A 13,256-nucleotide genomic window follows, 5' to 3' on the forward strand; every position below is an offset into this window, starting at 1 on the left:
AGGTCAGGCGATGAAGTGACTTGTTCAAGGCCATGAATTACTTTGTGTAGAGCTAGTCTATTTTAATATTTAGAAACTACATAGCATCATCACACTTGAAGGGAACTTAAGGTAGTTAGTGATTTAAAACTTGATTATTTACAGAGGAAAACATGGAGACCCTCCCCCTTACCCCCAAGAAAGTGATTTGCCTGAAGCCACATGGCTAGTGACAGAGCTACTATATCAGTACCTGTTCATGGTCTAGTATTTTTCCTACTAGATTTCCCTGCATTTTCCTATACTATGCTTGATGTTTTTAAGAGTCATGTGAAGGTCAGACTGCTATTAACACTGTCCCATAAGTAATTTTTCATTACTGCAAGATATATGTAAAGATGATATAAGTCAGTCTGTTTTTCAATAAATGCTGGAGAGGGTGTGGAGAGAAGGGAACGCCCTTGCACTGTTGGTGGGAATGTAAATTGGTGCAGCCACTATGGAGGACAGTATGGGACGTTCCTTAAAAAACTAAAAACTGAGCTACCATATAACCCAGCAATCCCACTCCTGGGCATATATCTGGAGAAAAACATGGTCCAGAAGGAGACATGCACCCCAGTGTTCACTGTAGCACTGTTTACAATAGCCAGGACAGGGAAGCAACCTAAATGTCCATCGACAGAGGAATGGATAAAGAAGATGTGGTACATATATGCAATGGAATATTACTCAGCCATAAAAAAGAATGAAATAGTGCCATTTGCAGCAACGTGGGTGGACTTAGAGATTGTCATACTGAGTGAAGTAAGTCAGACAGAGAAAGACAAATATCGTATGATATCACTTATATGCGGAATCTAAAAAGAAATGATCCAAATGAATGTATTTATAAAACAGAAATGGACTCACAGACTTCGAGAGTGAATTTATGGTTACCGGGGAGTGGGGGGTGGGCGGAAGGGTGGAGGGAAGGGATAGTTAGGGAGTTTGGGATTGACATGTACGCACTGCTATATTTAAAAAGGATAACCAACAAGGACCTACTATATAGCACAGGGAACTCTGCTTAATGTTATGTGGCGGTCTGGATGGGAGGGGAGTCTGGGGGAGAATGGATACATGTACATGTACGGCTGAGTCGCTTAGCTGTGCACCTGAAACTATCACAGCATCGTTAATCGGCTATACTCCAATATAAAATAAAAAGTTAAAAAAAAGTTTTTGCCCTGTGGTTATATATACTATCTAAGCCATCCCTGAGGATATTAGGGATTTTTAAAATGGATATCCACTTACAATTATCACCGAGGAAAATGGCACCTCTTAAAGATTTCTGCTTTAGGGCCTCCAATTTAAATATAACCATAATTTATTTTTACTTTTGTTTTTTTGATTACTTTAATCTCCACATACTGAACCAGCTACATACAATTAACAGTGTCTTGTAACCTTGTACAAAATATTAAGCAATTATAGCTATTTTGTAACAAACCAATTACTTATTAAAATGAAGAAGCCCAATAATGAACTCATCACTGTATTTATATATTTGTAAAGGCACAACTGGCTTCAGAGTGCAAGCTTAAATCCCTCTCCAAATAGGATAAATTGTACTTAACACAGAATTCCCAGTTACGCCCCTTAAACCTACTGTATTCCGCTCAGGGGCTGGGCCTAGACATTGTATTTTTAAATACTTCTCAGATGACGCTGATGTCCGGCCAGGTTTGGGAATCAGTGGTACAAACAACTCTGCTGAGCTCCTTCGGAGTCATTCACACGGATGCATCACCCCGAGAGTGGAATCTGATATCCATTTGACTTTTTCCTATCTGCCTCCTATGTGATAAGGGCCCTTGGCTAAACCTCTGAGTCTACTGTTAAATTGATATCTGTGTTAATTAAAGTAGAAAGTAGGGTCTGGCTGGTTTCTTGTATATAAGATGTATAAAGGCTATGGTTGGTGGTTTTTCTGTCTCTTCTGTTTCATCATTTCACATTGGCGGTTGCTAGTCATCCAGGGCTAGGAGTTGTGGCCAGGAGAAACTTGTGCTTTGTGCCTCACTGAGCCATTTATGTTGATTTAATGAGACAGGCAGCGATATTCAGGTGTGCTTCAGGGATACTAAAACAAGCAGGCTGAATTTACATATTTATGAGACAAAACTGTTTAAGTGCACACACACACACAGAAGTTATGTCGCTGTGGCGTTTTCCTTTAACTGCTTTACGTGAATGATATTTTCCAAGGTTGTATTATTGATAAACACAAGAGCTACATCTGGAGGAAATCCTCTGAAATTAGATTCTAAATCTCCATTAATGCCAAGTAAGTAAGGAGGACCCAGAGGTACTGAATAGGAGTGCTGGGAGAAATCGAGAAAAAAATTAGTTGTGTTTTTTTTTCCCCCCTAAGATAGGGCAAGTGATTAATTCCTTGCTTTCCCTATGTTAAGGTTTGTTTGAACTGTGTGTGTGTGTGTGTGTGTGTGTGTGTGTGTGTGTGTGAGAGAGAGAGAGAAAGAGAGAGAGAGAGAATGTAATAAAATAACAAAAACCTAGGTCTTAACATGTTACAACTTTGAAAATATATCACCTTTCCTCAACCTTTGGTTTGAGTTCATCAAAAGTGCCAATGTCAAACAAAAACATAAAATTGCAGCTCTAATTATTACAGAAATACAGGAACAGGAAGGACAAGAAGTCACTGGTCCCTTTCTCACCTTAAGGCAGATGGCATTTGTATTTTTTTAAAAAAGCCTATCTGAGCGGATTTAATTTTCCACTGAGATGGTTTTAGATGTATTTATTAGAACATAGCTTCAAAAATCTGAAACCAAATTAATTATGCCTTACCAAGGTGCATGAGGCATTTTGCTTCTGTGATTCAAAGAAATTGCTACTAGGATTCAGATGAAATATCCCCAGAGCAAATGGGAAGCAGCCCTGCAGGAGGCAAAGGAGGGCATGGCAAAAAAATGAAGAATGTTTGTTTGATTACTAAAATCCTATAAAGGAATATTTTTTGGTGAGGCCACTGTCTTGCCAGGTCCCCACCTAGTTCTAAGAGGACAGGAGAGTTGGGTCTAGAAGCTGCCCGTCTTCCAAGGATTTCCAGTGAGAAGGTGGGCTTTTGCGGAGACATAGTTTCCCAGGGAGATGGAAATGGCGTGAAAATGCAACCATGTCCTTTAACCAGGCTTCCTTCTTGGTTACAAGCCCAGGTCTAGCTGGGCTCATATGTATCATTACTTTGAACTATGAAAGATGTACTACAATAAATAATACAGCAACTGTCACAGCCACGCTTGGTCTCTATTTCCAAATCATGACAAACATTTTCATTACAGTGATAACGGAACAGAGGCAAATTCCAGGGTAGGCAATTTCTGCAGAAATGCTTCATGAAAAAAAAAAACTACCTATGAATTTTGATTAAGAAGTTAGGGTTCTATTTGAGTTATAGAAGGTGAGTCATCACTGCATACAAGATGTTCAGCTCATACCACACAAGTTGGGAGGAGCGAATATTAATGTGTGAAGTCTTTTAGAGGTTCTGAAAGTGTCCTGTTGCTACGGCTTTCTTCAAGTGGAACTGTTTTAGTGGGTTAGTAACTATATAATATTTCCCTCTAATTAAATACCATATATGAAGCCATGAAAAAATATGACATAGATGATTTGGGATATGAAGGACGTTTAAATGAACCTGGGGAGGAGGTCCTGAACACATTCACTTAGCAATATAAAAATCTAGAAAGCAAGATTCCTTTCTTGCACAAAACTCAGAGACTAAGACCGCGGAGTAAACGGTTGTGTTCAGAAAAGCTACAAGTTATGTTCTAATCTTTCTGTGGGCCAGAAAAGTTATTCAGCCAAGGCTGATGGTCTCTCAGAAGCCCAGGGGAGAAGCATGCCCTTTGCTGTTCACGACAGCTGTCACATACATTCTGTCAATAACAAGTACAACCCAACTCAACTTTAAAATCAGCTTTATTTGACATAATAGGAGAGGGAAAGAATCACTGGAGGTGATCAGATTCCGATCAATGGGGCCAAAGGTATCTCCACTGGAAAAAACATTTCTCTACAGCAAAATTAAAGAATTTTAAGAAATCTCTCTCAGTGATGAAATAAAGACATTTATATTCAATACGAGGGAGTATACCAGTTTCTCGAGCATTGATTAAGAAGGGTCTACTACCCACAGGGATGGATAGTGGTTTGAAAAGCTGTGGTTTGAGCCTCACTTTCATGATTCCCACTGCAATTCAGCTGTTAACGGTTGAGCTCTTCTAGAATCTGAGAGCAGTGAATGGGAATGAAAAGACATTATCTGCAAGTCCCTTAGAAGAAACTCCTTGGGCGAATGTCTAACTCACTGGTATATACATCAGCAGTGAGACTGTTATTCAAAGGAAATTCCAGACTGGTTATGACGGCTGGCTTCCAAGGCAGTTGTGATGAACAGATCCTCAACAGTAACCCTAGTTAGCAGTGGGTTACTCATATGAGCCCGGGAGATTGGAAATCCTCCCCCCGCTCCATGTTTACTCAGCTTTCAAAATCTGGCTGAGTTACTAAACATCCAACTTGTGTGATGGTGCATTTTACAACTCTTCAGTGGCGGTAGGAACCTCAATTTTCTTTTTGAAGTACAGTTGATTTACAGTGTTGTGTTAATTTCTGCTGTACCGCAAACTTTTTTTTCTTATTAGTTGTCTATTTTATACCTATTAGTGTATAACATGTCAATCCCCATCTCCCACTTCATCCCACCACCACCACCACCACACCCTGCTCTCCCCGCTTGGTGTCCATACATTTGTTCTCTACATCTGCGTCTCTATTTCTGCTGCCTTGCAAACCGTGTACTGCAAAGTGATTGTATATACATATATATATATATATATATATATATACACACATTGTTTTTCATATTCTTTTCCATTATGGTTTATCACAGGATATTGAATATAGTTCCCTGGGCTATAAAGTAGGACCTTGTTGTTTATCTATTCTATGTATAATAGTTTGCATCTGCTAATCCCAAACTCCCACCCCCTCCCTCCCTCCCCCCATCCTCCTGGCAACCACAAGTCTGTGAGTCTGTTTCTGTTTCGTAGATAGGTTCATTTGTGTCATATTTTTAGATTCCACATACAAGTGATATCATATGTCAATTTATTATTTTTGATTACTGAATGTCAGGTATTTTATCTTGGAGAAATCCTCTGATTAGGGGGTCTCAGAAGCAGGTGAAGAGTTTAAAATGCCATTCCTAGGATGAGGTTTAACAGTTTGTAAAGAACAAACTGTTCTTTACAGAATGGCACCCCTTATGAAAAAGGTCCCTTTTGTGAACAGCCAAATATGAAGCGTGCCCTTTATAATGACCTGTGCTACTGAAGAGGTAGTCAGGGAAGATTTGGGCACATAGGTTGGCACTGTGTCACCTTTATTGATTTATATTCAGGATTCAGGTCACTGTATCTCTTCTGTTGGTAAATATGAGTTTTCCAGCTCAGTGTCTTAAAAGCTAGTTCCTGAGGAAAAGCTCTGCATCATGGACTTAATGATCCAGAACTGGAATAGCTGGCATCTGGGATGTGTCAGGAGAGCTATTTATATAAGGGCAGAGCTTACACAGGCACTTCTGCATTATCTTTGCTGCTATTAATAAACTTGCACTCTTTGTGAGTAGCTAATTTAAAAGGAATCATGCATGATTAAAAGGACCAAAAATGGAAAGGAACCATCTCTGCGCTAGTAACCCTAAAAATTAATAGACTGTGTGTCCAGGATGTCACGTGACAGCCTGCTGAGAGGTATGCTTTATAATTGTTGTTCCCCCACTGCAACCTTCAGGTGACCAAGCACTTTTCTTACTGCTCGCCGTACATCAAATAACTCTTGTTCCTGTGGTTCTCGCCATTCTCTTTTCTGGACACGGTATCCCTTCCTGTTTTGCTCTTAAATCTCATTCATGCAAGAAAGTACCCTGAGGGTCCTCCAGAACTCTTCTCCAATTCCTCTCTTGCAGTTGGGTCTCTGTTTTCTGAATCTCAACTATACTTCTAGTCAATTTTCTGGTTTAGCACACAGTGTTCCTTATGTGTTAATTTAACTCTTCTCTCGACTGGCAAGTATCTTGTACCCTCAGCACATTGTTGGACACATAGTAACACAGCTCTTGTTTCGAGAGAGGTTTCCCCATCTAGCCAGTGATGTGGGTTCATTTTCCAGACCCTCTGCAATCAGATTCTCTATTGATACCGATCTTCAGGAAACCCCATGCTTTCATGACACCACAGGAAGAATTATAGAGAAAAGGCTGACCTGAAATGCACAAGGGGTATTGTCCACACAGTAGACCCTCAAGTTGTAGTCCAGAGAGTTACAGGACATGCAGCCAAAAACCGCAACCTTGAGGTGCTTCACGGCACAGTCTGTGATTGGTTCTCCAGTGAGGGCGTATGTTCCAAAGCTGTCTAGGAGCACGTGGCACGCAAAGGGGTCCAAAAGGCAGTAACAGGATGTGGATTCATCCTCCACCGACATCACTTCCTGTTGGGAAAAGGTCTGTTGAATTCTCTCAGCTTGGGAAATAAAATGTGATTTAACAGTCACTTTGCAAGGACATAACATTTTTTTTCAGAATATTTTTACTGAACTCATTTTCTCAAAATAACTGCTGACATCAGGAACTGAATGAATGGCTATATTCAGGGTGTTGGGATTCGATTTAGTAGATTATAACAAACGTCACTTTCAAAGTTCTCCAATTTTCAGTTAATTTGTTCAAGGCCAAATTAAAAACAACAACAACAAAAAACAGCCCTGAACATTAATATCAATGAGCAAACTCTTATGTTTTTATAAAGGTCTATTTCTGAAAACCTCTTTCCCTATCCTTAAGGTAATATTTCTTTCAAATATTTTTTCCTCTTTCATTCCATCAAAATCATTCACGAGGGACCATTCAATAAATGGTTTGGATAAGACGTATCAGAATATTTCACCCTCCCTGAGAAGGTATGGGTGGCATGTGATAGGGCACGAATCTGACACCATCTGGATGTAAATGACAGTGCGGAAGTGCTGGGAAGAAAAACAAAGATGGTAAAAATCAAGGCAAAGCAAGACGTAATGGAAAAGAGAAAAAACCTGGTCCCTTTAGGAAACCCATGGAACTTAACACCCCGGGAAATTTGCCTGTGGATGTATCACAACTGAATAAATAGCAGAATGCATTTTCAATAAAGAATAGCGACGAGTTTCAAGACATAGCCGGGCAGGGTAAATGTCATCCACTGAAGCAACTGGGAATTTTCTTCTCCTCAAGAAACATGATTTTCCTTTGACTTCTTTTGCCTGAAGCACCGACTGGGGAGGTAGGATCCCAGGGCTGGACTAGGTCATTGTGTTCCAGCAAGATAATTCACCTACTTTCATGCAGACTGACCTCAGACACCAAGGAATCCCAATCAGACAGATAAATCAGAGGTTTCCCTAAGAATAGTCATTCCGCTGCCATCTTTCTTTGCTGTGGCTGTCTCCCTCGTCCTTACTCTCCTCTTGTGGATTCTCATTCTGTCCCTTTTGTTCTCTCCTTGTACTGTTTCTTACATGTACTCATACACACAGGGCAAGATAGAATGATTTTCAATGCATTCATTAATTCATGAACATCTATTTAGCAGCAACTCTGTTTCTGAATACTTCAACATAGATTTGTTACAATCCCTATGATGGCAAAAACAGATAGAGTGATTCCTTTTATGAATCCAGCTTGCTTGCCCTGGGCCTCTTCCCTAACCCCACAGAAGCCACAGAGGAAAGTCAGTTCAGACAGGGACATGGCCTGGGAACAAAGGCGGGAGTCACAGTCTTATGTACCAAAGGCAGATACACAGGGTACATGTACACACACACTGCCCCAAAACACTAGCCAATACCTCGACCATGCTGTGAACACTTGCCACCAACCCTCTGAAAAACAAGTAAATGCTCACAAATTTCACGGCTGACTTGTGTGAAGAGAGGGTAAAAGTTAAATCCATTCCACAGGTGGAACCCAAACCCCGTTTTTTAAAAAAGAAAGACTCAGGTCTCACCTCCCACTTGCCCTGCTGGGTCCTCTTCTTCAAATGGATATTCCAGTGCTCAGAACTGACGTCTGCACAATGTGGAATGGTCAGGGCAAAGGGAGTGGTGACAATCATGTCGGGGGGACCACAGGTGACTTCCGGACTCAGGAGCACCTCAGAGCCATCTGACTGGAGGCTGTACGGTTGGGAAAGGATAAAAGAGAGAAGCATGTAAAGGAGTGGGGCATATTTGAATGAGAATTTAGTTGCAGGTTTAGCAAAATCCTTTCCCGGGACTCCCTCCTGAGTAACACCACCTCCTGGAGGATGGCTCTTCTAGACCACAGCCATCTATCCTGAACTGCTCAAGCACACAGGCTGAGGTTGAGCCTAGATTTCAAATCTAGGTTTTGAAAAACAAAATGACAAATGCTTCTTCAGAAATACAGGGCAGAGCAGGAGAAAGCAAAGACCTGGCCGGCGGGTCACACACCAGCTGCTGAATCCTTATTCTCACTGATAACGTTATCAATGACCAAAGCCACGGACCTCATAGAAATGACCGATCTGGTAATCTTACCATCATCACACTCCTTTCTCCCAACAACACATTCTATAAATATCTTTAACGCTACTTAGCAACAAAACAAATTATTTTTGTAAACAAAGCAACACTTCAAACGTACCAGGACTGAGTATGTCTCTTCTGGTTTTGAAAACATTTATTTTCTGCCAATGCACAAATACACAAGTTATATAGCAAGAGCACAATAGACAGTTATAAACGGCATAATCAAATACATAAATATATATGATGTTTCATCTCTTTCCTATTTTAGCTCTAAATTTAAAATCATTCTACCTAAACCTGGTGTTCAGATTTTTCTGTATTGTGAATAATTTACAATACGAAGGCAGAGCCACGAAACAGATCAAAGAAATTTAACTAAAAGGAAATAATACCACCTTACTGAATGCCTCCCTCTTCCATTTTTGCGTCTTTTGTTTTTACTCTCTGCCCCAAAGAGTAAATGGGGTAGTTCACAGGACAGCAATCAGTGAGAACCCAGAAGTCTCCTCATTTTCCCCAACTGCTTGTATGTTTTTGAACAAGCCAGTTGATTTTTTCCGCCTTTATTTTCACTTGTAAGAAATATACTGATACAGAATATAGTCCATAAAGCAGTTTAGGATGCTCAGATGAACAATGGAACATGAGAGCTAGGACTGGTATTATTACCTAAGCTTTCTCTCATCTCACCTAGGAAGGACATTTAAGAAATGTCATCCCTGGTCCAAAAAGCAGCCCTTTGAGCAGGATGGAATCAGTACTGAAAGATACTACCTTGTCTGTGATCTTGTGTGAACAAACAGGTTTTCTATGAGTACGCCTAACGTTGTTAATTTCTGAATTGCTTTTGATGACAGGACACTGCTTGTTCCCTCTCCAGTTGGTCATGGCCACACTTTAGCTCATTATCTATAATTCACTGTTAACCATAAAAGGCACGGCCTATAAGCTAGAAGGAGCATCTTGTATCTACTGTATCTAAATTAGACCTGAACACCATCACAGCGTCTTCCTCCCTCCCCAAGAAGCACTGGAGCTGCCTTCCGAAAATTCAGCCTTCCACGTAGGCAAACCAAAGTTACCAATTCTTCCCATACAGGCAAAGCACAGACTAAACTGAAAATGTCTTTTATGCACTTATATGTTGAAGCAGGGCAGGCAAGTCGGGGAGGTGGGTGGGTTTGGAAAGTCCTGTATTAGCAATGACAAATGCTCTATGAACAGCCTAGAACGCTATACTTGAGGTTTGAAAAAAATGTAAAATTCCAGTGTAAACTGTACCCAGCACGAGGTGGCAGCTTGCGTGTGGATGCCTGCCAGCGGCCACTGGAGAGGGTTAAGTGCTTTCTGTGTAATTGCCGCCTGCCTCCTTCACAGACAGGGATTGCAGGGGTGCTTCTGAGTGACCAACGACAAGCTCTCCTAAAAGAACAATTTAATCGCTTTCAGAGAATGATCCCCCTTGTTGAACGTATTATTCAAACATATGGGAATTGGGGGAATTATTTAATGCCAAGTGAATGGAAAGTAGCTAATTAGGTGAACTCTCACACTCATTGTGAATAGCAGGGCTCCTTTCGGTAATAATGTCAGCAGCATTAGGAGTCAGAGATGGTGCCCATGGAAACTTAACGTGGGGACTGGGATGGGGCTTTGCATTAAGCAGCCGTTGGGCATTTCCGGAAGTGCAAAGGAAGTAAATTAAGACATATCTAATCCTCCTACCGTGAAAAGGGTGTCCGTGCATGTAGGTCTCTCTCTGGTGAAGGAACAAAATTTAATCTCTCCGTTTTTTTTCCCCGACAATTAATAATAATTTGCCCTTTTCTGCCACCTTCTATCTGTGGCAATCAGGGAGATTTACAGATATTGGTTAAAGCTCTCCACACGCCTGTGTGGGCAGGTGGTAACAATATAAGGTCACAGAAAAGTCAATCAAAGAGACGGCAGCCGAATCACCACAGATTTCTGACTTCCAGGCTCCTGACCCCTGTGAGCAGATGCACTTTGCTTCTCTGTTAGCACTAGGAGATTGCTGGTCGAAATGCTGGCTCTTGTGACATCCCAAGTAAAGATGGAGGAAAAGATGTAGTGCAAGTGTAGCCATGAATACAGACCTAGGACATCTAGGGACAAGATAGCTGAGGAGAGGAGGCTTAATTGGGCAAAACCAAAGATTTGGGAGGAAAGCATGGATGGCATTTAAGTTTGCCCACATTACATAGTATATGCCAAGGAAGTATTCGTGCTCTTGCTAGGTGTTAAAAAAAGAAAAAAGGCAACACATTTTTCTAAAACTGCTGTGAGCTAATAATAACTGGGAACTAATAACAGCAGCGATTTCAGGACCGTGATATGAACAACGTCAGTGCATCACACACCCTCCTGTATGAAAAGTCTGCTGGCGTGAGACTTTTGCTATTTAATTTTTTCATTGTGTCCCCTCCCCGGCCCTTTTCTCCATATATATGCTGTGCATGTTTACGAATGCTTACGGATACAAAAAGATCAATAATTTAAGAGCCAGGTCTGTGTAAGCAGGTGGCTTGTTGAGTAACTATATGGAAACATGGTTGTGAATTCCAACTTCTGCTCTCGCAGTGCAGCTGAGAATTCTGGAGAAAATTCTGTCAGCTTTGCAGCTTTCATGCCCCCAACCACAAAATAAATATACATGGCAGGAAAGGGTGCTGGTAAAGGGCTTGGGAGCATCTTGCCTGGGAATCTGGCAAGACAGAGAAAGCCCCACGTGACTAACCCTGTTTAGTTACCGGCAGGGGAAACCAAGAGGAGCCGCAGAGGACACAGAATGTGGATGAAAAGAACATTCTTGTGTCCTCACTGTGCTCTTTGTGGCATCATCCCTGATATTACACCCCTCGTCTGACTTTTTCTGTGGCATGAAAACCAGACACGGTGGCAGAAGGGAAAGGCTTTTGGAGCCTCACTTGCCTCCCATGCAACGTAATACCTACTCTAAGATTGTTCTAGAGTTAAACGAAGTTAAGCCTAAAAAGCACCTAGTGTGTGCTCCATGCATAAAAGTTCTGCTTCTCAACTGAACTCCCACCTCTCCTACCTTTTTATGAGTCTTATTTCTATAGCAACTGTGTTTTTGAGATGGCCACTTTATTCACTAGATGGTTCTTATCTCAGTACGTGCCTTAGGGATGTGCACTATAAGAAATGAAGGCACCTTGGCAGTGCTTTCACGCTTCCCTTCCATGGTCTGTCCTCAACTCATGATATTGAGTTGAGGAATCCCACTAAAAATGCCAGCTTGTTCCCCCTCGAGGAACTGCAGCTGTTTCTGCTGCTCTGGAATTTTCCTCCAGACGTCCCCATGATTATCTCCCTCGTGCCCTTCAGACCTTTGCTGCAATGACACCTACAAACAAGGCGTTCCCCAATTATGCCTAAGCCGTGGAACTGCAACGTTCCTACATCAAAACCTGATCTTTGTTTTTCTTTCTTTTTTTTTTCCTGCGGTACGCGGGCCTCTCACCGTTGTGGCCTCTCCCATTGCGGAGCACAGGCTCCGGACGCGCAGGCTCAGCGGCCGTGGCTCACAGGCCCAGCCGCTCCGCGGCATGTGGGATCTTCCCGGACCGGGGCACGAACCCGTGTCCCCTGCATCGGCAGGCGGACCCTCAACCACTGCGCCACCAGGGAAGCCCTGTTTTTCTTTGACTTCACACTCATTGCCCTCCAATGCACTATACCATTTGTTTATTTTTCTCTTCCACATACTGAAATGTAAGCTCTATGAGGCCAGGGATTTTTTTTTTTTCTGTTTTGGTCATTGTTGTACCCATTTCCCGCACCCCAGTGCCTAATATAGGCCTCAAGCACTCACAAATATTTGTTGAAGCAAGCTTAGGAGCCAGTGGTTTCCACTGATCAAATCTAGAACATCTTGAGCATCAAAGTGAATAATGGTGGTAAAGGATGATAACCCACTGAATAACATAAGAACCCACGAAAGATACAGATATAAATGAATGGATGAGTGGGAAGGGAAAACTCTTCCATACAATAGGAAGCCAACTAATAAATGTAGGAAGTCATCATTTGACAACCAATCATATTAATAACTGACTCAGTTAAGAATTATGAACGGGATGCTAATATAATCGGTGAAATTTTTAAGAAAAGAACTATTTATGTGGTTTCAAAGTATCTTCCCACACTTAAAAATTACAAAGGGTAAACATGACTTTATACTTGAGAACCTTGGCAGACACCAGCTAACCCAAGTCATCAAAGTTAATCTTGCCAGTAATGGGATGAATTTTCAGAACATACTTCCCGATAAGAAAAAGGGAAAAGAACTCAGCATCGCTTCTGTAACGTTCCTGCCAATAATACATAACCTGAATCTAATCAAGAGAATTATCCGACAAATACCAGCCCAAACTGAGGGACATTCTGCAAAATAGCTGATGTGCACTCTTAAAAGTAGTCAATATCATGAACTAGAGACAGACTCAGGAACTACTCCAGATCAGAGGAGACCAAAGGCATGTGACAACAAAACGAAGTGAATGGAACTGGATTTTCATTTGCCATGAAGGACATTATTCAGATAAGAGGTGATATAGGAACCAAGTCTG

At 41.5% G+C, this 13,256-nt stretch overlaps 1 protein-coding gene across 1 annotated transcript in view; it reads right to left on the reverse strand.

Annotated features, from left to right (window-relative positions):
• UNC5D (unc-5 netrin receptor D) overlaps positions 1–13,256 on the reverse strand; it is a 606,988-nt gene that overhangs the window by 36,760 nt on the left and 556,972 nt on the right. The window contains exons 12-13 of the mRNA XM_029226506.1: positions 8,100–8,268; positions 6,322–6,549 (exon numbers count right to left, since the gene is read on the reverse strand). Of these exons, the coding sequence (XP_029082339.1) occupies positions 6,322–6,549; positions 8,100–8,268 (397 nt within the window). The remainder of the gene's footprint in view (positions 1–6,321; positions 6,550–8,099; positions 8,269–13,256) is intronic.

This window comes from Monodon monoceros, unplaced genomic scaffold (genome assembly GCF_005190385.1).
Source record: "Monodon monoceros isolate NGI ecotype Baffin Bay Population unplaced genomic scaffold, NGI_Narwhal_1 Super_Scaffold_17, whole genome shotgun sequence".
In the NCBI taxonomy this organism is placed as follows: domain Eukaryota; kingdom Metazoa; phylum Chordata; class Mammalia; order Artiodactyla; family Monodontidae; genus Monodon; species Monodon monoceros.